Raw genomic sequence first — 25679 nt, 5'->3', positions numbered from 1 at the left:
TTCCTTAAAACAAAAAAAAATTATGTGGCACATATACAAAAACCTAAATTTCAGACAAATACAGAGGTATATGAAAGACACATGAGTAAAAAAAAAAAATCCTTATTTTCAAAGAAATGTGAAAATATACATTTAGGATTACATTTAATGGAAACTTATGCATATTTTACACCCTGGTCAAATGAAAAAACCTAAGTCATTTTATTTCATTGAATCTCTAATTTCTGGGCATAGAATAGGAAAGAGGAGGAAAAACCTAAAGAAAGAAAGGATGGAGAAATGTGTAGGAAGATCTCAAAGTACATAAATATAGTGTTGTTCTTTGTGTTCCCATGCAGAAAGTATGAAAGTAGGTCACCTATTATACATTACAACAGAGTGATATAAACCATCTTCTTCTGACTACCTTGGTAGGGGGAATGTTTTTGAGTATAACATTACATAATACAATGGTGCAACTACCTCAACCTGCTTTAAGTAACACTTCAGAATTTGTCAAACTGATGAACCAAAACTTTCACAGCTCAGACTTTCAAACCTGAAACTGGGGCTAGGAACAGAAGCACAAGTCCATAAACTTCAAGATTTCAATGACTTCCTATTCTCTGAGCAGGAATTCAGAGAACTTCTCTAAGAATGGGATCACTGCACTCATGTCTTCTCAAGTGGGATCACTTATGCAGGGAAACCAAGGAGCATAACCATTTTCCTTCTACAGGTATGTATACCAGTCCTTCTTTTCATTTACCCTCTTTCTGAACCAACCTCATAACCCTGATTTCTGTGCTACTATAGAACAGTAAACTATTATTTTATAAATCAAGCTTCAGATCAAAAGGAAGAAGGAAGTGTCATTCACTGCAATTCACAGGCAGGTGAAAGGGCTGCAGTGTAATGTTCCAAGACAGAATTACCTTTTCTTTGTGCTTTCCTTAGGTTCTGTCTAAGCAAGCTGCCAATTTATTTAATCCATCAACGAATGAAGGTAAAAAGGATTTGTCCAAGATGACACATAGGTATAAAGTAGAAACTGTAAAACATCTTTGCCTGTTGAACTCCCTTCAAGGCTAAAAATAAACTCCAGACTTAAAAATGCTCTAATTGATTCAAAACCCAGCCTGGTTTGTTCAGTCTGAGATCCAGATCACTCCACTAAGAACTCAAGACAGATATTCTAACTGCAAGTGTGGCATAACAGTATGATAGAAACTTCACATAAACATACAAAAAACGCTACCATCCATAAATCTCTTTTATTCACATGTTCAGCAATCACCAGTAAGAAAATACTTACTTCTAATATTTAGTATTTTACTAGAAAGCCAGCATGGTGCTTTACATTCCACCAGAGATAGATGTGTGTGCCTTGGTAATACAGATAAGAGCAGTATTTATTATATTCACAACAGCAGAATTATAATTTTGTCTCTTCTATTACCGCGATCAACGACAAAATCAGGTTTTTTATAATAAGCATCAGCTTAATGCAGATATCAGTGAAGTCATTCTAGTAGTTATGGGAACTAGTGCATTAATTAATATTTCCTAATGTATCAAAGATCATATCTAGATTACTAACAGAAAGGAGAGCGTAACTCCACCACCATTTCTTCAATTGTGCTTACTTTAATGTAAGTTCAAGCAAGGAAATCCTAAAAAGAGCCTGAGAAGATACAATTTTTCAGATAATTTTAAAACATGTACAGCTGCAATGGTTGTGCAACCAACACACAATGGTTTGCACTAAGAGGTTTCCTTCCTCAAGTACGAGTAAAGTATCACTCTGTACGCCCTGATGAAGGACTACAGTCTGTGTTTCAAACAAGTTAATTTTTAATGAAAGAAATTTTATGTGTTACATGCACTGTTAATTTTTTCAATCAATTGTAATTGTAAAAGATCCTTTGAGCAGTGGCAGTTTTATTCTTGCTGCCATTTTCTGCACAAAGGTGATGGGGCACCATGGGGACTTATATATTTTATTATTATTAAGGGAGAATTACTTCAAATTAGCTTTAGCATATTCTGTTTAAAATTTTATCTTGAAATTGCAGTATTTTGAGTCTATCCAGACTATGTTTTTCACAGTAATTTTTCCTTTGGTCTTTAAAGCTATCAATATTTACACAGCCAATGATTCTCAGCTTTAAACAGTTAAGGAAAGGAAAATACTATATTCAGATGCAATTGCTACAGCCCTTTCTCATATTTAAAAACGCATTTGATGCATGAAGCTTGGAAGCAAAATCAGTTTCCCTACTGCTTTTCAATCATGATGCAAGGTTGCAGTTTGTAAAATTGCTTATAAATTATAAAAACTGTATTTTTAAATAACTCGTAGAAGGTAGAAATTGTTCCCATCTTAAGATCTCACAGCATTTTTGGCTACCATTTTAAGCATTTTTATAAAGGGAAGAAGTTGAATACAAAGTAACTTGTCTGATAAAAAAATTTCCACTTAAACCCAGCAACCAGAGAAGTCCTGCAAACAGTGTTATAACAGAAATATCATTCTTTATCTCCTACCTAATACCACCTCAGGATTTTGTCCAATGTTGCATCCATTCCCAGCTGATTAATTATTTTTGCCCCAGTTTGGTTTTCCCTTTGACTTATTTCTACCCATGACTAGAAGAAAAGAGCTTTCTTATACCTTCAACTCTAAATCCATAATTTCTTTAAACTTTAGCAACTGGTTTGGTTACACAAAAGAAAATCGCAAATCATGAAGAATTTATTCACTGAAAAGGTGATCAGGCATTGCAATAGGCTGCCCAAGGAGGTGGTAAAATCACAAACCCTGGAAGTGCTCAAGAAACAACTGGAAATGGCACTTAGTGCTATGGTTTAGTTGACATGGTGGTGTTTGGTCAAAGATTGAACTCGATGATCCTGGAGGTCTTTCCCAACTGTAATGATTCTAGGATTCTATTAAAAATATAAAAAGACAGGAGTGCTATTACTTCATTTGTACAAAAATCTAAATTTTATCAGAGATTGAGATTTTAAGTAGATCTGTGTCCATCTTGTCTCCTTTCCAATGCCCTCAAAGGTAATAATACTACTTCTGATAATTCTAAGCAGAAAAAACGTTGAAAGAAAAACTTTTGTTAAATGGGAAGGAGGGCGAAAATTATCTCCACTGTCAAAATTAATAAAACAAGGGTCAAAATGTCCATTCAAACTAAAAATGTCCATTCAAACTACAGCTTGAACTGATTTTTCCATTGCCGTTGCAGCATGCCCATCCTTGGTAAAAAGGTTATTTTAAAAAGCCTCTGGGCTAAGGAGATTAAATTTAAATTCACCATTCTTTCTTGGTACCTTTTCAAAACAGGATTCCACTTTGAAGAATGCATCATGCATTGGAGAATCTCCATTTGAAGAATTCAAAAATGACATTGTTTCTGTTGCCAGAAAGAGTGTAATTCATAGCACTTGGGTGAATCAAGTAATTTTTATAACCATTTTATAATTTTTATACATGTGCACACATCCATACAAAATATAACTATGGTACATCTATCACAGGAGCTACAGAATACTCTGCACACAGTGTTCAGCTGCACATGTCAGGCTCACATGGAGCACTGCTTGTCATGGCAGTGGTGACAGTGGTTTTAATCACGTCGAGCAATCACAGATTTCCTCAAGAGCACCAAGAGCTGTCCTGTGCCAGCTGAGTCTGCACCCCAAAATCCCAGGTTTGGTAGAGGAGCTGGAACAGTGCTGAGAATGCCTTGGGTGGTGGACACAGCAGGCATTTTGAGTAGCCCTGTATGTATCAGCTAAACAAAACAGCAAAGAGCTGGGTTTTAATAGTAATTAAAACTATTTGGATATTATTTCCTTCTCTCAGAGGTAGCATAACAGAATTTTCTCATTTGACGTTCCAATATAATTCAATATCAAAACAAATAAATAAATTACTAACTCAGTGGCAATTCAAAAGTCAAAACACAGCCAAAGGAATACATTTTTCTGTTCAGAGGGTAAAACAATAGCTGCCTGGCTGCCTCCTTGAGCCTGTCAAAGGAGAGGCTGACCTAATCTGTGACCTGCTCACACTGTTCACTGCTTTGGTATCTAACAAGCACTTACTAGACAATAGTATCAATGGAAACTGGAAGCTATACATTAACCTGTGAATGTCTAATATTTGTCAAAAGAGAATCCAGCTTCTTGCATTATTTTGCAGGTGTTAAAATTACTTAAAAATAATAAAAGCTCAAGCTATAAAACTCAGCAACATTCACATGTATTTCTAACTGCTACTATTATTCCACTGTGTCAGTAACCAATAATGCTATCCTAGAGTAGAATATTGCTGCCAATTTTACAAGCAAAAAAATAAAAATAGGTTTTCCCAGAATTAAAACTGCATTTCTTTCCATTTATTTATTCATTCATTCAACAGATGCATTAGCCAAGACTCCGCACAAAACCAGAATATTAAATTGTATCAGCTGGATGTATTTCTAAAAAGAATCTAAAAAATTAAAAAGATTAGTGATTTGGTGAATTCATTTCTTCAGTGTCTACATCTAGCAACTCTCAGCAATCTTCAAACATACTTTGAAAATATAGATGCTTCCAGGCTAGCACAGAAAGAAAAACTTTGCATCGTAATCACAGATTTAAACAAAGATTTAAAATTACAGATTAGCAATTTTATGTGGACTCTCTACAATCCACAGTTCCCTCTGCAGCTGCTGGTTCATGGAATTTTTGGGATCAATCCCATTTCCATTCTCATTTCCTTGTGTGGTGGATCAAATCTACTCAAGGCAATTTTGTGCCCAGCTGATCACAGGGTGCCATTCAGCCAACTGCCATACATGGCAATCGTACCCAACAGAATTATACTGTGGTACCAAAGTGAAGAAATACTGATATCGCTGAAGAATTTTTTTTTTCAAAACATCCAAAACTTAAAGCAGAGTTACAAGTCAAGCTCTTAGCAGCTTCATACAAAAGCAACCATGAAATTCAACACTCAACATCCTCTGTCTATTTATAGCAAAAGATCATTAAGAAAATGAAGAAAGCCGATATAAATAAATCTGAAGAGCAGCTCAGTCACCCTTGCAGCAATTCTCACCATTTCCCTGTCCTTGTGTGTGACTCCTTTAGTTCTCATCAAATATTCATGCAACTAACTCCATGCCTGGCTCATCCTCAACAGGCGTCTTTTCATCCTCCTCCTGCCACATCACGCGCACCTAAGGTGGCACTGGCAAGAATGACAGAAGAGGAAATGCACCAACACAAGGCACCTAATATATTAGTAACAGTTTCTTGTCAGTATGGCAGAACCCAAAGTACCACACAAAAAAACATAATGTCCAGTTTGTTCTACTCATAGTATTGATTTGGTGAACTGTTGTTAAACTGCATGGTACTGCTTGTTACAGGTTTTATTTATGAAGCATCTTTACACTTAATTTAACCTCCTAGTTGATGTCGGAAGCAACAACTTCTCAATGTCAAATTACAGGTGAAACGCAATTTTGCATTTTTGCCCTGTGTTTAATAATCTATGCATACTGCAAGGCCTGTTTCTTCAGAGGTGGGGGGGTGTTTAATTTTGAAAAGATTGATGATGAAGTAGAGTTCTATACTGTTTCATCAATACATTTTTTAAAATCTCATTAATTATTTGCATCTTCTGAAGGTTTGTTTTGCTCCCCCCATCCCTCTTCCAATGCAGTTGAGGGCTTAAAGCAATTTAGATAAACGTAAAGTTAGCACAAGAAATAATTTATATTCTGACTTTGCCAACACATTACTTTATTTCAGAAAAAAAAAATTCCTATCTTGAGAGACAGATACATGAACTATTTTTTCCACTCAAACCCCAATTCTCTCCCTATTACTCCAAAGCATTTCCTTGGTTTAACTTTGTCAAGTCTAGTTAGTCATTAAAAATCTGTGCTTAAAGATCTGCAAAGAGAATAAATGTGGAAAATTTCTACAGTCCATGCATTCTTCAAAAAGAAATTGATTTTGTATTACAGAGACTGGACAGATTAATGAAATACAGACAGCCTTTCCAGATCTGTGCTAGGCATCTAGGACATAACCAAATTGTTGTTCTACAAAATACAATAATGTGAACAGAAACTATGAAGCAGACACACAACACTCGGGCATTGTGGTCATGGACATTGCAAAGAAGCTAAAATCCTTAGTTTAAATGTTAATCCATACTATCTCTAACTGTCCATATAAATTCACTCTAGATTAAGGGTACTGAATACAAACTAAAACTCTGTCTACTACCAATCTTTATTGCCCCAAAGTATACTGTAATAACTGCTTTGCCTACAGGCTTCGAGATTACTGAGAGTGGCTTTTATACTCTCACAAATACTATCAACACAGCCTGCAACATTTATCAAGGTTTGCACTCAACCAACAGTCCAACAGCCACTGAGTTCTTACATACAGATACACACAAACAGCATAGGAAAATCCCTGTTGAAGTATTCTAGCCTAGACCTGTATTGCTTATTGAGATAATTCCAGCTTCAAGATTTCAGAGTGGGAGTATTAAACAGGGTAACAGCAAGAGTCCAATAAACAGGTAAATGCCTAGAATTTTTTTGATGGTGGCAAACAAAATAAGTTTCTGAAGAATATATATAAAATTTGCAGGGTAAAAACCCAACTGCCCTGGGGGGAACAGAGCAGGCTGAGTTTTCCTTTTACTTCAACAGCAAGGCCACAGAAAAGGCATTACAACATAAAGCAACTTCAAAGAAAAACATTTCAAGCCTAACGACCAGCAAGTTTAAAGTAGTAACCACTTTCAAAGGGCAGGCTCTCCTCTCCTTTCATTCTTTCCTCGCATTAAAACCAATTTGCTTGATTAATAATGTTCTCCATATCCAGCTGTCTCTCAGAGGGAATAAATTCTCACTGGGCACCAGATCTACTGTGGAAAGAATGAGAACTAGAAAAGACCTCTACCTGTGTCAGAATGGCAATTTCTCTTTTAGAAAGACAGCACAGTAACAGGCAGGCAGTAGGTAATAACCCACAAGGTTTTCCTGTTAATGGGTTGTTGCTGCTGCTACTCCTCGCCTTCCACATTTCCTCCAGGAGCTCCTAACTCAAGGTATTATTTTGCAGAGCTGCTAGCCTACCTAGAAACAGTGAAGCTTCTCACTTTGAAAAGTACCAGAAATAATGCACATAACATTTCTCCTTTTTCCTATTCAGACTACACTTCATAGCCCCTACCACTACAACTCATGCTACCTATGTTTTAATTGATTACCTAGATCATAAGTGAAGGCTGCTGAAGAATTTGACAAGCTTTTTCTCCACAAACCTGCATTTGCTCATCATCCATCGGCGCAATAAAAACGTCTTGAACAGCCATTTTAAATTTCACACGATTTTATTAGTAAAATAAAACATCACGCTTCAAGCCTAATGACAGCAAAGCCAGCTCCAGGCATCAACCATATACAGTGCAAAACAGCATTCCCTTCCTCAGACATACCACTGACACTACTGCTCTCAGCCTTCTCCCAAAAAACAGCAAATGAAAGCATTTTTCATAAAGGCTGTGGTTTGCTTCAGTATTACAGTAAGTGATTTCAAAGACAACAATTATGCAGTGAGGTTAAAAATACTTTAGAAGATGGAAAAAAACTGAAACTATGGTTTAGGCACAAAAATCCTTGATATTTGAGAGCTTCACAGACAAAATTAGTTCTTCATATGCATGCGTATGCATGCATTTTTACTCAGTTTAGGTATTTATTTTAGATTCTACAGCTACAATAGATACATTTTTTTAAAAAACCCAGAAAATATGAAGGGGTTTATATTTTTCTTTCATTTATCCCCTTAAGAAAGTAAGAGATGTTTTTCAATAATCAATAAAAAAATTAAACTACATTACGGATACAAATTATGAAAATGAATGAACCCAAACAACAGAGGAAGAACGAAAATAAACTGAATATGATACCAACACAAATCTAAATTTAGATCAACATGCACATCAATCAAATGAATATTTTTTTTAGTAGAGGAAATGTGAAGCCAACACACTGTACTAAATTAGTTCAATTTCCATGTTATTATGCATTTATCATTATAGCTTATTAAACTATTTAAACTTCTCTCACATGTCTTTTTATGGCACTACATAAACAGATTTTCTATCAGTTTCCCTGAACAACCTCGTAAAAACAAGTGAAGAACCAAGGTGGCAAAGAGGGAACAAGCAAGTCATTTATCATTTAAAAAAATCAGACAAGAAAACGTAGTGTATATAATTTTTCAGATTTTGAGAATTTAATTTGTGGAATATCACCACTGTCAGACTGATGAAAACTTCCTACATTTGAACCAAACACAGAGGCTGACAATATTTTAAACTGCTTATATCAGACATTCACAACAAGGGGGGGAATCTAACTACCATCTTTATGTTTTATTTTGTTGTCTGAAGAAGGCAAAGTATTTTCCTGTCACATGCAGAGTTAGTGAACTTTGATTTTAAGGGTAGTAAGCCTACTAGTTCCTTTTCACACTCTCTGTAGTCTTTCCAAACTGAATCAGCCAAGCCCAAGCAGCTACCTGATCAAGAATGACACATATGAAGTCACCCTTGTGGTAACCCTTACACTGCTGTGTTAGCCTTAAAAGAATTGAAGGGACATGACAGCTGATACCTATTCATGTTGTGTTCACTCTTTACTTACAGGGCAATTAAGATCCTAAGGTTTGTCTCTTAATTTCAGCTAGAAAAATGCTCACCACTAGGCACACCATGTGAACACTTTCTCTTAATTAAGAGTCAATGGTACCGCCTTTCTAGTTTACAAAATTACTGGAAACAAAGTCTATCCATGATCTCTGCTGAATAAACAACTCTAGAGAAAACCTTCCTGTTTTCTCATTTTGTTTTAAATTAGCAATTCCATTTAAAGGATATTGCGGCAGGAAGGTCTGTAACCAAACCCCTGCATGAGGGGATTGTAACAGGGCAGCTAGTGCTGCTCCTGCTGCTGCCCATCCTGCACACCTGGCTACTCATGACTTTCACAACAAGAATATCTGACAGAGAATCCTGAAGTTTCAACCCTGCATGTTAACTTCAGCTGCCTCCCAACCCAAAGCAACATAATCAGCCAGGCAGAACACTTCCTGACAGGTCTACACGGAGGCTGCTGTGCAATGCACAAACACAGAGCTGCCAGGAGCTGGGACTTGGAGGCGCTGGGCACCAACCAACAGCAGGCAACAGCACTGAAAACTTCCTCCAACATGCAAAATACCTGCATGAAAGAAAGGTAAGCAATCCAGGGGACTTCAAACCACAAGGCAGTATTTCCTCATTCTACAGCTACACAGCATCAGGACTTGGGCTCCAGAACATTTCAGCTACTATGCTAAATCACTTTGCAACTTTGGGAATGAATGTTCTTTCAGGCACGCTTTCACAAGGCTCACACAATGCAAGCAGGTGCCTTTTTTATTTGTATGTTCAAAGCAGTACAAAAGATACGATGTCAGAATTCCAAAAGCCTTTTCATAATAATGAAAATCCTCACTAAAATTCAGTAACAATTACCAACCTAGAACTAAGAATATTTTACAAAAGCAGAAACTTCTCAAGTTCTCAGAATAGTCAAAGCACAATTGTAACGAAGGAGAAACCAAATTCATAGCAGCATTACAACTTTGAAGAAAAATGAAAAAATATCATTAAATTTATAGTCACTAATTAAACTTTTGCCAAAAACTACTACAACATACAGCACCACTCATTATGAATGTTTATACTAGAGGAAAAAAACACCTCCATGGAGAAAAGTCGGAGTGAGATGGATGTAATTTAAATTACTGTTAAATTTACCAGCCATACTTCCCTCCTGAGCGTAACTGACACTGCATTTTTTTAATTTCTACTAAAATGTTTAAATAATTGTGCGATAATGCACTAGGACCATGATTTACCTGTACTACTTCACCAAATTTATTGCTATGAAACCAAAAGGATGCCTTCCCTACATATGAGTGACAGCCAGCAGCGGCTTTGCAATTCTTCTTTGGTATCACCTCATTGTGCAAAACTAAAACAAGATACATGTTCGGTATTAATAGCTAAAGGGCATTCTCTAACTTACACATTTCCTCATGAGTACAGAACCTTCTAGTGCTGAAAAGGTCAATAATTGTTCTAACATGGAATACTACTGAACAAATAACCTATGCCTAACAGTTATACAGACCCAAAGGAATCTTAGAATACATTCTTATTCCATGACAAAAGTAGTTAATTTTTCCATACTTAAGCTGCTATGCTATCATTAACTCTGCATCTTGAAAATTAATATGTACACATTATATATAAAAATACATAAAATATTTATTTCATGTAAAATATATATACTATTATATTTTTTATATTTAATTTATATATTATCTATTCTATGCCTATGTTAAAATACTTTTCTTTGTGCTGCTTCCAAAGGTATTCATCTTTGTAAATACAAGAGGAAGTACAGTGAAGCAACATACAATTTATCTGGAAAATCCAGATTTTTCCAGGGATGTAATTCTACAGCGGCAGAACTGAGATCAACAATGTCCCATGTGCAGGACTGTTTTCTGTCAAGAGAAACATGAATATCAAAAAAGTGGGAAAAAAAAAACCTCACAAAACCCAACCTAAATAAGTCATTATAAGAATAACAAAACAAAGCAAGATGGCAATCAATAGTAAGGGAGAAAAAGAAATAAACCTTAAGAGTAAGACACCGAACAGAAAATGAATTTTTTGTATTTTTCTACAGCCAGTCCTCACTGCAGAAAAGGAAAAAGCCTTAGATCAGTTCTCTAGAGATTAAAGAAATGAGAATAAAGTACTTGAACCAAAAGAAAGAAAAGACCATGTTACCATCCGAGTCAGAATAGTACTATTTACAAATTCTAACAGAATTTTGGTCATCTATTCACTATATCACTCCTAAATAATAATAAAAACCTTTATGACTAAAAACCTTTATGTCTAGATCTTGTGTATGGGTCAAGAGTCACCATTTCCATAAAAGCATGCTCCAGCATGATCCAGACCAGCAAGCTGTAATTTCAGTATCAGGTAGAAAGCAGAACACATTTACAAATTCAGCATAACAAGGGCACATGAGTACAACTCCCAGACTCAAACAGCTATTATCCATTGCTTCTTTTCCCTTGGTACTACAGAAATTACTGGATTTTCATCAATATTCTAAGAAAACTCTTTGCAACTGACTATTGAGGAAACTGAGATACAACAAGGTAAGAAACTATTTTAGATATATTTCACAAACTGCTAGAATAGATACAGATCACAAAATATTCAGAAGAGCTAGGTTAGAATTGGGCATGGCACTCCTCAGAGTAGGTAAATGAAAGGTACAGAGGAGCTATCCAGCTGGAATTGTGCAGATGCACCATGTAAATAATGCTGAACAACAATCCCAGGGCAGGATATCCAAAACCACACAATATTCATTTTCTAAAACAATTTGAGCTCTAAAGACACTATGTGGCACTAAAAAAATTGTATGAGTTAGGATCTCAAGTCTCTTGCTAATATGAAAACAGATGACATTTTTAGACCCAGACGCAGTAAAATTCTAAATAGTCACTAAATGAGCAGCAATATTCAGAGTAGGAAACAAGATGTGCAGTACAAGGAAAGAAAGTGTTGCTGAAACAGTCAGGAAGAAAAAAAGAATAATGTAGAGAACAAGGGAAGTGAGCAGAGTCTCACAACTGCGCCAATAAAGATCTTGATGAAGAAGGTCCATGACATCTGGATGTTAAAGTAGCCTGCAGTAGGTTTATGTAAAGTTAAGCTATAAAACACATTAAAAGAATTGTAAAGCTCCAAAACCAAGGACTCTGATAGAAAAACATTAGAACTGGGTACTTCATTTGGTCCTGCTTGACCTTTTGAGCCTAATGAGTCTTTTTTAACAAAATAAGCTTATTTAAAGCACTGCAGTTCAAGAAGCTGATTCAAGGTGATCTTATAAACTAAACAGCAGAGCTTTGACCTTCAGATCTAGAGATGACCTACCATGGTTAGGGAATGCACTAGCAGCCAAGGTTGGGACATTACTTCTCTGTGTAGAAAGTAAGACAGTAGATAAAAGGACCAAAAATACACTACAACTTGCAAATTTCTGGATTCCCTCCTCTCAGCAAACCAGAAAAATATACTCTCACATACAGCTATGACTCCTGAATTGAATTGAGAAGTGCTACAGGGGTGTGTGTTATGGCAATTGCCATTATCTCTACCCCTGTGCACCCAGTGTCCCTTTACATGCACATGCCAAATTACCCTTGTGCTCCACTCTGATTCAAGCTCCTGCCTCTCTGCATTTCTTTTCCCCACACATCAGACCCAGCAGCCTCAACCCTTCATAGTCTATTCTCTGTTACCATCTGGATCTTCCTTTCCCCTTGTGCTGCCATTCTCAAACCTAAAACTCTTCATCACCAGTCTCCTGGTTTAGGACTCCTGCTGTTCTCTGATACTTGTACCTTCTTATTACCTTTTCACCCCACTTTTCACTACCCTAAAAGCCAAAATACCAGTCAAATTCTTTCTCCCATCTGTACTGATATAGAAACAGGTATAAGAACAGCACATTTTCTGTTTATGCTGGGTGCCTGCACATGGCTCCTTTTGCCCACTCTTCCCTATCTACCCTTTGAGGATGAAGTCATCTGTTCACACCATCTTAACTAGCATCTGCACAGCAATGGCTTATAAGCATGTCTATCCATCCACCTACTCCTGATTGCCTCCATATGGTACTGCTTCTTTTCTTGATTTTGTCTCCAGAAAACTTAAGCTTAATATATGTTCACAACTCAGCTCCTTATCACTCCTCTCACTTTTTGCAGATAAAACTTCTGCCAATATCACCTCCTGTCATATAGGTAGTCTTTTGTGACCCCTTTGCCTGCCTTTGAACCATATATTCATGATATACCCAAAAGCCTGTTACAATCTTCCTCCGTGTGTACATCTTTTTCTAACAGAACAGCTCATCCAATACCTCCATCTTTGTTCAGGCACACAAGGCACACACTGAAGAATTAGAAAGGGAGATGGAGATTCATCTGTTTAAATTTAGACAGGCTTCCTTACTTATCCTTAGTCATACTGAAAGTGAAGCAAGTAAATCTCTTTAATATATTGGTATTTATGCTTTCATTTCGGGAATCCTCTTTATCACATCACCTTTAAGAGCTATGCTGGTATCATTGGTTTCAAGCTCTTGAGAGGCAGATGATACAGAGACAGCTCAAAGGGCTCAATCAGCTGCTACTGAGCATAGCCAGCTGGTACCCAGTGATCTCTCTTAAAAGTTTCTGCAACCTTTATTTACATGGTTTCTGAATGCAAAAGAGTATGGAACAGGAAGCATGCTGGATGGATACGAAGCCGTTTCAGAAAATAAATAAAGCATGCTGTTACCTAAAGATAAATAATATATTGGATGTCTGCCTGAAAGAAAAAGTAAAAAAAAGAAATAAAGACATCTGAGTTACACAACTGCATTATGTATTTGCATTAACAATCTAAAACCAGAGGACTGCATCAAAATTTGACCCAAACTACCACCTTAACACAGTTACTTATGTACGAAGTTACTTATGTATTTAGCATTTAGTACTTTATCACACCTTACAAAAAACTTTAAAAATCTTTTAAATCATGGTGAAAAAAAGTCCCACACTCATCTGAGATTATAAACTACCTATAGGACATTTTATACTCAGATATTCTTAAACTAATTGTTTCAGCAAACCAATTTTGAAAAATATGGTTTTCGGGTTTATGCTGAAATGATTTCCAAGATTTATTTAGCACCACTACTAATTAAAACAGGTATTGTGCTACACTTCTCATTACGCGGTTGTGAGCATTGCTTACACTGACAGAGTAGATTCAGAAATATGTGACAAAACAAAAAGTGAAAACAAAGACATCCCTTGCAAAGCGAAGGTCAAGAACATCATGCAAGAAAGACATCCTTACAAAAACCTGTCAAGTCTCTAACAAAATTCATGTGGAACATGCAAGTTTTTTTAGAAGTTTACATTTCACCAAAATTAATAACCTCCACAACTATACATACATTGTTCACAGTGATGGATCCTAAAAATAATTTTTTTCTGATCATGAATCAACCAAATTATCACGTCTGAATAATTACCAGGGTCTGAATAATCTTGGTGCATCCTAGCATAAATTTTCCTAATATACATGTAGGTATCGAGTTATCCTGAATATAAATTATTGCTACAAATCCTAGATGACCACTTGCATGTAAACATGTACGGTGAAAATCAGCATGGCTTAAAGAGGCAGCATTATTTCAGAATGTTCTTAAGAAAAATCAACCAACCAAAACAAATAAACAAACAAAAAAAATCAAACAAAAAACTCAAACACCTAAAAAGCTCAGAAATGGAAAGTAGGCAAATATAGACTGTAGTAAGCTTTTAAAGTAATAACCGTTTAATCCCTTTTTTTTCCTCACTGCCATGTGGTTTCCAGTGTACACAAAGTAAAGAGTGAAAAGGTAAAAATAAAACAGGCATACCCTTAATATATTCCAGAATTCATAAATCATTTGTAAATTTAGTCCTTTTATAAAAGAATCCTTATATAAATTGGGGGGAGGGAGGGCATCAATCCCATATATGAAGCACAATTAAAGCCCAACATCACTGACCAATCAAAATTAGTGAATGCACTGCATCTCTCTGCAGTGAGGAGAAGCGACAAGGTAGGCTGTCATTCTGCAAAAGCTGCCCATCGCAAGCTTTCCTCTCAGAAGCACTGCTCTTCTTTTTTAGAAAGCCTGAATCTCCGTGGTGTCTCTGGAGACAAGAAGCCTTCAGTATGTTAAATTACTTTCATTATGTATTTTCAGATGCTTATTGATTCTACCGTAGGAAGAGTGGGAGACTGCAGCAGCCTGTAAACCAGAACTAAAGCAATTGTATACATGAGCAGTATGCTGAAACAATGGCACAGTACAGGCACAAATTTTCATTAAGGTCATTTTTTGAAGATATGCTTATTACCCTGTTTCCCTTCTACTCTGCTAACAAGTGAACAAAATGAATCCCTCCAACCTGGAACTGCTTCACCTGCATCGAGAATTTACCAAATCTTTAGTGGAGGTAAGACCTGTTCCTTATTATGATATGCAGAATAAGCAACATTAAATCAAATTAAAAATTGGAGAATAAAAAGGCAAGAGATCAGCTTTAACTTATATTAAGCAGTAATATATTGTTATATTTGAGACCAGGAAATATTTAAATGCTATTTCCCCTTCCTCATTAAAAATATCATGATAGAAAAATGTTATTCTGTATGAAAGTCTTCTAGAATATTAAGAAACTGTTTTGTTTGTACAACATGAAGACAGTACAGTTTAAGCTCATACAGTATTGGGAAAACAACCACATAAAGCAACCGGGAATATGCTTTTCCTCCCTCAGCAGTATTTCCAAATATTGGCAGTTAAATACGTTTCAGATTTATTCAGTTACTCTTCGAAGGATCAGACAGTCTGTAATTAGTGCATACTTATTGCTTTATGAAGGTTGGCTAATATGACTAATCTCTGATTGCTCAAGAAATCCCCCTTTTTTGTTGTTTTTTTTTTTAACTTATTTCTTTCATTATCCTATACATACAGGCCATTTATTAAAAGCATGGATTTGCTAAACATCTATTTCAAGAAACGAAAGTATAACAGTGTGCAAATTAAACAAAAGGGTATTTTTTAAAAGGCTCATTAACTCTGTTCAATTTCTCATTAAAAAACAAGAGAGTTGTATGTATAAACTACCTGCTCACCAGAGCTACAAAACTACATTTTCTAGCTTTAGTCACAGACACTGCATCCAACAGTTATTGCTTCTAGCCAGGATTTTTTTGTAACCTGTACTATCTGGAGAACAGGAAACTTGTCCAAAAAACCTAAATTCATGTAAGCTGGCAGAAGAATATGATGTTACTAGCAAATAGAGAGCAGGCAAACTGATTTTCTATGTAATCTATAAGGTCCATTTTTAGAGATCCTTTATTCATTAAATAACTGATATTAGAAAATACATTCTTGCATTACTAATTTTTTTTTTAATTATAGCCCTACTTTTAACCTTTTTTTTCCTCCCCTTCACAAGGGCATGCAGCAACTAATTCAGTTTTACTACTGACAATATGAAGAATGCAGTTGACCGGGTATCTTTGTAGCTGTATGACCTACGAGCAGCAGGATGCATCCCTAAAATGTATTCTTAGGACATAAAGGAATTAAAAACAAAACATGGAACACACTTGCATTACCATTTCCGTGCATGACACTTCAACAATATACATGGAAGACTAACACATCTGCTCAGATTTTCATTAAAAGAAGAGTGCAATGATTGATTCTTAAAATGGTGAGCATTTCTTAAAGAGGGATTTATAATTTAAAACCAGAATTGTGGAAACTACTGATGCATGAAGAGACAATGAAACATGAAATCCCAAAAGGAGAATATGCATACTTCATCAGCAAGCTGAATAAAGGTTTAACCAAGCTTTTTCTATACTACTCATTAAATAACTTACTTGTCATAATGACTAATGGATATTTTTCTCTCAATTTTATGATGTTATGTATTCTCCTTAAATCAAAATAAACCAAATTAGGTAACCCATGGTTACTCTCAAAGCACATGAACTGGATTTTATGATGTATAGCAACTTCTTTCACTAAGCCATCACTCAAAAGTAATGAGCAGGAATATCACAGAAAGAAATACGCAACCATAAACTAAGGATGTCTACACACACTCTGAAAACTGAAATCAGAAAATACTATTCTCTAAACCTGGAAAATAAAAACAGGCTTCTACAAAATGCATCAGGGGAACGAAATTAACATCACTTAAAAGAAGGTGTATTTGTTATTGCCGGCTTGAAACTCAGAACAGACACAGAATATGCCCTGGTCTGTAGAAGTATCTGAGGCAATTAAGCAGTCCCCATGTTTAATCAGAACTTTCTGCTGCTGAACTGCAGGAACAAAAAAAAGGAAAACAAAAAAACCTGCAAGAAATGAAATAAGAGCTCAGCTACCACTTGATTTCCAGGGCACAGTGCGTGTCAGAAACCTCTCAGTGACAGCATGTGCCGGTTTGTGCCCAGCTGCTGCCACGCTGTGCCAGGCCCCTGAGGCACAGGAACAGGTAGGTGCCCCCGCGCTGGGGGAACGAGCTCCTGGCCACACAGCTCTGCTCCCAAACCCAGGCAATGCACCCAGGAGGTGATGCCTCATCTATTCACGGCGACCTAACACAGCTGAGCTTGTCTGCTTTCACAAAAACTCGGTCGCTGTAATGTGAGGGTGAGACTGTAATTTGTTTTAGCAGATCTGCTTTTGATTTCTTCCTGGCTTTTGCTAACACAAAAGAACTTCATTTGTTCAACAATGCATTTGGAATGGTTTCTTGAAACCAATTCACAGCCAGGACAGCATGCAAGAGGAGATCATATCCCCGAGGGTTAATGTAAGACAGATAGAGGTTGCCTAAATTAGAAATGAAACAAAGCTTTTGAAATATTTCTTGTTTCATTTCACACCTGAGAGTAATACATTCTAATTTACATCTTTTTTTATTTAAGAGGTACATGTGAAATAGCTGTTGAAGAATACCGAGAATTTTCATCATACAATTTGCAATTAATAGTATTGTTCAACTGAAGCTTTTCAGAACTGCAGATGAAATCCATTTGCATACTGTATCCCAAGTGTGCTTAATTCATACTTTCATTTTAAAAGAGCTCAGTTTTGTTCACCTTAGTGCTATCCATTTTAATGTATTCAGAATAGAACAAAGGTCGACATCCAAATTTATTTTCATGCCAAATATGTCCCCTCTTAAATTTAAAGCTTCCTAGGAAAAAGCCCTCCAGTACCATAACAAGAAATTGAATAAACTCTCTTTTATTTATCCAATCAATTACAAACTCAAGAGCTGGCTGACGATATAAATCATACAAACATCAGGTATTACATGCAGATGCTATATTTAGAACTTAGCCGCACGTGTAAAACTAAGCAGATGAAACAGAAAATAAAAAATCTGCTAGATAAAATAAATACCTTTCTGATCCTTACTTATTTCTAAGAGAAACATGCTATGTATGTAAATCTGCTTGGTTTAATTGCAGTTTGTATTAAATAAAAAAAAAAACCAAACCAAAATCAAAACCTGAAAGAGACAATTTTCTTTTTAAATATTATTTGCTGAAATTATTCCCTTAAATATATTTTGGATTAAAATTAAATACTCTTCCATTCCATGTAGGCATAGATTTCTTGAAGCAGTTGAAAATTCAAATCAGAAAAAGGAAATGTAGTATATTTTAATAAACTCAACTTCCCAAACCCATATAAGTTCTGCATTTGAAATTATATATACTTTTTATAAAGCTGTTGTAGTGGCAAGCATCATACACAAAGATGCTCAGAAGATTAAAATGAACTCTCTAAACTCTCTAAAAAACTGGTGAATTACAGAACATCACATTTCAGTCCACAGCACTACCGTAAACCTTGCAAGAAAGAGGTGGATAAATTGGCATAAATAATTTAAACATCCCTTTTATGATACATAAGCAACAGTGCTCCATGCTCCTATCACTTTTTTTTTCCACAAGAGCTTTTTAAAACCATCTTGATCACTAATTTGTTAATACTTAACAACATTCTTCTAAAATGACCCTCAAAGCAATACAAAGGCTATGCACAAAGTATGGTTTATTCAACAAATGAGCCCTTTGTGAAAAACCACATCACTATAAACAAAGGCTTGCCTCCCTAAGTGGAAACTTTTCACTATTTTTTCTTTTTTCAAACAAATCCTGCTTTCTTTAAAAAGCAAAGACCTTATTCTAGATCTTCAGGCTTTTGAGTCCCTGCCAATTAAAGCTCTAAATATACTGTAAATTAAGAGTTTGGTAAGAATATTGCTTTTTTCCCCCTCCTCCTTCCCCAGCATTTATCTCCAATAAATGTTAAAAAAAGAAATCAAATAGTTCCATATTTTATTTCACCTTTCAGGAGAAAAACCAGCTGCAACAAAAGAATGTGTTTGTCCCCCATTCTGGAAGTCAACATGCAGTCCGAATCTAACATTACAGTTCGAGATGCCATTGATGACATCGATACCAACATGTACCAACCACTGTCATATCCATTAAGCTTTCAAGTTTCTCTCACTGGATTTTTGATGTTAGAAATTGTTTTGGGACTTGGCAGCAACCTCACCGTTCTGGTACTTTACTGTATGAAATCCAACTTAATCAATTCTGTCAGTAACATAATTACAATGAACCTTCATGTACTTGATGTAATAATTTGTGTGGGATGTATTCCTCTAACTATAGTTATCCTTCTGCTTTCACTGGAGAGTAACACTGCTCTCATCTGCTGCTTCCATGAGGCTTGTGTCTCTTTTGCAAGTGTTTCAACTGCAATCAACGTCTTCGCTATCACGCTGGACCGATACGACATCTCTGTAAAACCTGCTAATCGAATCCTGACCATGGGAAGGGCTGTGATATTAATGACATCAATATGGATCATTTCACTGTTTTCCTTCCTGATTCCTTTCATTGAAGTCAACTTCTTCAGTCTCCAAAGTGCAAGCACTTGGGAAAATAAGACACTTCTGTGCGTGAGTACAAACGAGTACCACACTGAGCTAGGAATGTACTACCACATTCTCGTTCAGATCCCAATATTTTTCTTCACTGTTGTAGTAATGCTAATTACATACACCAAAATACTCCAGGCCCTAAATATTCGGATTGGTACAAGATTTACAACAGGACAAAAGAAGAAAAACAGAAAGAAAAAAACTATTTCTTTGACCACGCAGCATGAGACTACGGATATGTCCCACAGCAGCGCAGGAAAAAACGTTGTCTTTGGCGTAAGGACTTCCGTGTCCGTCATAATTGCCCTGCGCCGAGCGGTGAAACGGCACCGGGAGCGGCGAGAACGGCAGAAGAGAGTCTTCAGAATGTCCCTTCTGATCATCTCCACCTTCCTTCTCTGCTGGACACCCATCTCTGTTTTAAACACCACTATCTTATGTTTGGGCCCAAGTGACCTTTTGGTAAAGTTGAGATTATGTTTTCTAGTAATGGCATATGGAACAACAATATTTCACCCTCTACTTTACGCATTCACGAGGCAAAAGTTTCAGAAAGTTCTGAAAAGTAAGATGAAAAAGCGAGTTGTTTCAATAGTGGAAGCAGATCCCATGCCAAATAACGCTGTAATACACAACTCATGGATAGAGCCTAAAAGGAACAAAAAGATTACCTTTGAAGACAGCGAAGTAAGACAGAAATGTTTAGTACCTCAGGTTGTCACTGACTAGATTTCAGTATTCACCAAAACACATCAAACGGAATATTTGAACAAATTGTAAAAAAAAAATACTGCCAAATAAGAAAAACTTTTTTAACTATTGGCAAGACTGTATATTTTCAATATATATGTTAAATAGAGTAGGTCTTGTATATTCAATTTCTTCATTATGTAAGATATATGTTGCATGGCTGTTTGTTAGCGTAACACCATGTGTATATTTGTCAAAAATATTCAAGTCCTCTTTTTTTAGAAAATAAATAGCCTTAAAGAAGTGCAAACTTTTAAAAATATTTGTATGGCTCAGTTTCTCTGTAAATATAAAATAATTTTTAAGTAAAAATTGCACTTGGGAATAATTTTCTATAGCACAAATTCACCATTTTTTACGATATGGTGTTTTTAAATTTAAGTCATAAACAATATTGATCAGAGTATTCTGAATATTATGCAACTACAACCTGGATGCATTTTGACCTCATATTTAGATATTCCACTTATTTCAATCTTCTCCAGCATGTGACTACCATGCATATTATGTCCTTCAATTACTGGTTCAGAAACTTTTGATATGGAGAAAAAAATTCATACCAGTCCAGAAATTGACAGTACTCTTAAGAAAAGTAAAAAGTTTTGCATATGCAATCTCAGATCTACAATTTCTACATGGAAAATACACAACTTTGAATAATTACAAAGGACAGGGCAGGAGTAAAAGGCTAAATTAAGGAAAAAAGCATGGATGAGAAAATTATTTGGCTGATGCTAAAGGTCAACCAACCGAGTCAATCCTGTGCAAAGGTTTAGATTTTTCACACTGACCTCTAGTGTGACACAATGAGCTTTCACACGGGAATTTTTCATTCCTACCATCTATCTACATAGATATGATTGTCAAATGCCACAGCTAAAGCAAAAGATAATTTCCCTGCCCTTGATAACTTTATTATTCTCCACTGTGTTCAGCTCTAGCCATGCAATTGCCTTGTCACAAACCAATCACCAATACTGCCAGCTACTGTATTCCTGCATTTCCTGGGCAGCCATGGCATACCTTTGTTCTACCTTGTCTTCTTCAATTTCATTCCAAACCTGCATTGAAGTATCAGGAAGCCTTATGAATTTATCATCATCCATAGCACTGTAAACAAGAATTAAGATCTTTATCCAAACATAAGTTTGTCAAGTTGTTTGCACCATGCCACACTTAATTTCTTCATGTCAATGAAACCCTGGTGGGGAGGGGGAAACAAAACAAAAACCTGCAAAATCAATGAGCATGATTTCATTCCTCTTGTTACATAAACTGATCAATGTGTCACCAGCTACCAGTATATTTAAAATGCTAATTCTCAATAACTATTATCTTATATAAAAAAGCAGATCATACCCTTGAATATGAGAGCTAGTTTGACTAAAACATTACATAAAAAATTAGAAAATTTCTAAAGCACTTTTCTGAAGTTGTGCATAAGAAAGACACAGTTTTAAGGGAACAAAAAGCTCTTCTCCACCACATAGCTAAATTATTAATCGTATGTGTATTGCCAAAACTGGTTTTGTGCTTAAAAAAAAATACCTGCAATGTACTTAGTTTACTTGAGCTCATGTCTTAGCTTACCAGAACTGAAGACCTAAAATATAATACTGCAGCTCCATATTCTACAAACAATAGCCACTTATAATCATGTAAATTCTATCTAGAAATGTTATTATCTGATTGATGTGAAATGATATGAAATTACTGTGTAATATATTCAAACATACTTTCATATTTTCACTGAGGTTTTTTTGTGGAAACTGGCCCAAAAATACCTGCATTCAACTGCATTTAAAGCACTTTTTTATCCAAGTTATCTCTGATTTTCTAAAAGAATTTAAATCCTACATCTTATTTGAGAAGCTGCAGAGAGGAAGTAAATGCAATAATCTCTCTTTTTTTTTTTTAATCCCATATCCTCCAAATTTACCAGTTTAAAAATTATTTTGAGAATAATTTGAAAAGAAATGCATGCAAAATATTTAAGCAGAAACTATTTTTTTTCCTTTTTTGTAACCCTTCTTCATTTCCCTTTCCAGCTACCCTCTGTATTTTGAACACTAGAAGCAGGAGAAGCTGGGATGTGTAGGGTTAATATCATAACATGATTTCAGTGATTACTAATCTTCCAATAAAGCATTCTTAAATGAAAGATACTACTCATTCATTTAAAAAGAAGGAAAGAGAAATGATAATGAACAGATTAATAAGTCTACATCATGTCCTTATCTGAAAAAAGCATTTAGAAAAGCTTTCAGACTTGAAAGGTTTCTTGACAACATAACCTTACTTCTTAAAATTAAATAAAACCTCAAGAATTACACATTTAGTGTTAAAAGCTCATTCATTAGAAAATCAGATGCAATGAAGCAGCACTTCATAGCAGAGAAAGAGCAGCCTAGGAATTGCCCAAAGAGATTGAGCCTGGTTTTAAAGGCTGTGTCGATCACACTCACTGATTGCCTTTACAAATTCATTTTTACTATTTTTACTTCATTTTTACTATTCTTCGTCTTCAATAAATTTTTAAAAAGAGGACTTATACTACATAGGAGTACACTTTGAGGGCTGCAGAAAAAAATTCTACATACAGAAGGAAGGAACACAAGTAAGAATATGTGCCATCCTACATAGACCCAGAAGCCATCATAAAACAGAACCATAAATTATCTGTGCCACATGACAAATTTAACACAGGACAAAATAAAAAGTAAATTGTGAAGACACACTACATATCCTACAGAAACGAGAGGATTTCAGCAGTGATATGACGGTGTGGGTGCTTGACAGATAGACTAAAACAGAATGCAAAGAGGCAGCATCGCTGAAGAAAAAAGGGCAAATTTATGCCATAGTATTGTACAATAAGAAGCCCACTACATTCTTTAAAATGATCTCACCACAGTGAATCATTAGTTCAATTACATTTCACACCACTCAGCCTAAGGCAAGCAGAATTGTACAGGACTCCAAAAATATTAATTCCAGCAAACACATCTCAGAAACACAAGCAAGCACTGCCAGTTTCCACACGTTCTCTGTCTCTAAAGTATTAGCTGGTATCTGACTGTTGTTTTTTAACTGCAAATGCGTTTCCATTCCATTTTATGTTGTAAAATGAGGTTATCCCACACTAAAAATACCAAAACAAGCAGAGTGCAGTGCCAGTATCTATTAGAATATTCAAGAAGCTTACCTGCACACACTAGTACATCACAAACCCGTGAAACTGAAATGTAAATACATCACAAACATCTAGTTTCTAGTACACAACAATTTTTATGGATTACAAGGCATGTAATCCACACATGGTCAGAAATTCTGTTTACTTTATTAGTGCCAAGGGAATAGCAGTCACTTCTGTACTTTCTAAATATATTAGATTAAAAATGTATGCAGTTGGACACACATCAGATCAACTCACCTCCCTTCATTGTTACATAAATACACACATGTATGTCCATACATAATTATTATTTATTTGTACACACCAAAAGGTGGGTTTAATATCAGGATCTACTTTTTATTTATATGAAGGAGGTTTGGTAAGAGTATCACTGAACTGGACTGACAGGCACTATGTCCCACCACACATAAACTTAAACATCCTATCTTCCCCACCCATGTTGGATTTTTTTCATTTTAAGTTAAATAATTCTTTGAAAGGCTACAGAATTTACCCAGACAGAAGAACAAAATTTCTGTTGTGTTAACCATTAAATATACTATATTGCAGTATTTCTTTTTAAAGTGATGTATGCGCCAATTATCAAATTTCTTTGACAGTTGAATATTCTAGACTTATGTTTGTTTCCTACAAAAAAAGTTTTAGTTGTCAATTGCTATCAAACTCTTTTGAAATGAGAGAATACACCACTCTTTAGCAAAGTTTCAATGAAGTATTAAAAAAATCTAGATTATGCTAAATTACTCTTCTGTTACCCATTATTCAGACAAAATACCTCCAACATACAGCTAAGAACAATCACCTTCTGTCTTAAAATTTTCCAGCCTTATAAGAGCTGAATTCTACTCCTACTTCACACATTCTGCCATTATATCACTGAATGCATTTGTCTTACACCAAGAGGAAAGAAGAATCTGACTCTATAATTACCATCTCCTTTTTCTACTTCATAGAGCACTTGTGCAATTCAAGAAGCAAAATGAAATCGAGGGTTGGGGTTTTGTTTTGGTGGGGGAAGGTAAAAAAAAAGGAAAAAAACACATACTAACAGGAAAATCAGAATCACTCAGAGACAGTAAGTGTTAAAGAAGAAGGATGTGAGGAAGAAGAGGAGTACAGGTCCAGCAGAAAAGGGCAGAAGGAAGCACTCAAAGGCAGCTAGGGCCATCGGGACCACAGAAAGGCAGAGGGCAACACACACTTGCTGTGAGAAAAATGCTAACCTTAATTTTTAGGTTGTAGAAGCCAAAAAAATAAGAACTTGTCTTTGAATCACTAAGCGTGATATGTGGTTGTGCCAAAATTTCTGGGAGGAGAGGGGGGAGCAAGATGAATAGCAACTCCAGAAAAGGCTTTTGATTTAACAAAATATACACAGAAGAACTGACAAACCAAAAGGATGCACAATTCTATTACCCCTTTTCCTACAGATAAAATACAAAGTACATACAGAGTACAAGCATTACAAGAAAAGACCTGAAAGGTTAAGCATGTGCTCCCAGTGATAAATTTTAAAATATGGTATTGAATTTTCCTTTAGTCAGTCAGATAACTTCAGTTCATCCAGATGCTTACAGTGTGTTTCACTACCACAGTATGTTTTTAACTACTGTTTTAGCTTTAGATTAGCTAAGCTACAAGCTTAGTTTTACCTTCTTTATCACAGTTTAATTATTTTTGTAGAGTAATAAAGTGAAGGAGATATATCATTAAGCATCTTTAAATTCTTTGCTAAAATTATACTTCACTGATTATTATAAATTGAAACAATGGGAGAAATATCCTCTTGTGTATTTACTTTATAGATTTCTCTATTACCTTCTTTTCCTATTTTACAAAGAAATTCTCACACAATGAAAAGAAATCTACTTGAAATGAAAAACCAGGAGATTTACAGTGAAAGTTGTGTGATAGGTACAGAACCTGAAATTATTAAACCAATTCTTTTTATAGTTTGAATTAATTG

General features: G+C 35.5%; 2 protein-coding genes across 5 annotated transcripts in view; one reads left to right on the top strand and one right to left on the bottom strand.

Moving 5' to 3' along the window:
• Positions 1 to 25679, bottom strand: part of COG5 (component of oligomeric golgi complex 5) — a 173638-nt gene that overhangs the window by 124078 nt on the left and 23881 nt on the right. The gene's annotated exons all lie outside the window — the stretch shown is intronic.
• GPR22 (G protein-coupled receptor 22) lies at positions 14778 to 20779 on the top strand. Of its 4 annotated transcripts, XM_058022279.1 has the most exons (4): positions 14778 to 14825; positions 14973 to 15225; positions 16240 to 17292; positions 19170 to 20779. In XM_058022279.1, the coding sequence occupies exon 4, from the start codon at positions 19195 to 19197 to the stop codon at positions 20494 to 20496; it is 1302 nt and encodes a 433-aa protein (XP_057878262.1). In that variant the 5' UTR covers positions 14778 to 14825; positions 14973 to 15225; positions 16240 to 17292; positions 19170 to 19194; the 3' UTR covers positions 20497 to 20779. The 4 variants fall into 4 exon arrangements, with proteins under 4 accessions (XP_057878262.1, XP_057878263.1, XP_057878260.1 ...); XM_058022280.1 differs by lacking the exon at positions 14778 to 14825 and having other exon boundaries at positions 14833 to 15225; positions 16240 to 16500; XM_058022277.1 differs by lacking the exon at positions 14778 to 14825 and having other exon boundaries at positions 14833 to 15225.

This window comes from Melospiza georgiana, chromosome 4 (assembly GCF_028018845.1).
Source record: "Melospiza georgiana isolate bMelGeo1 chromosome 4, bMelGeo1.pri, whole genome shotgun sequence".
Lineage (NCBI taxonomy): Eukaryota > Metazoa > Chordata > Aves > Passeriformes > Passerellidae > Melospiza > Melospiza georgiana.
Note: the sequence above shows the minus strand (reverse complement) of the source record. Positions and strands in the feature narration are given on the sequence as shown.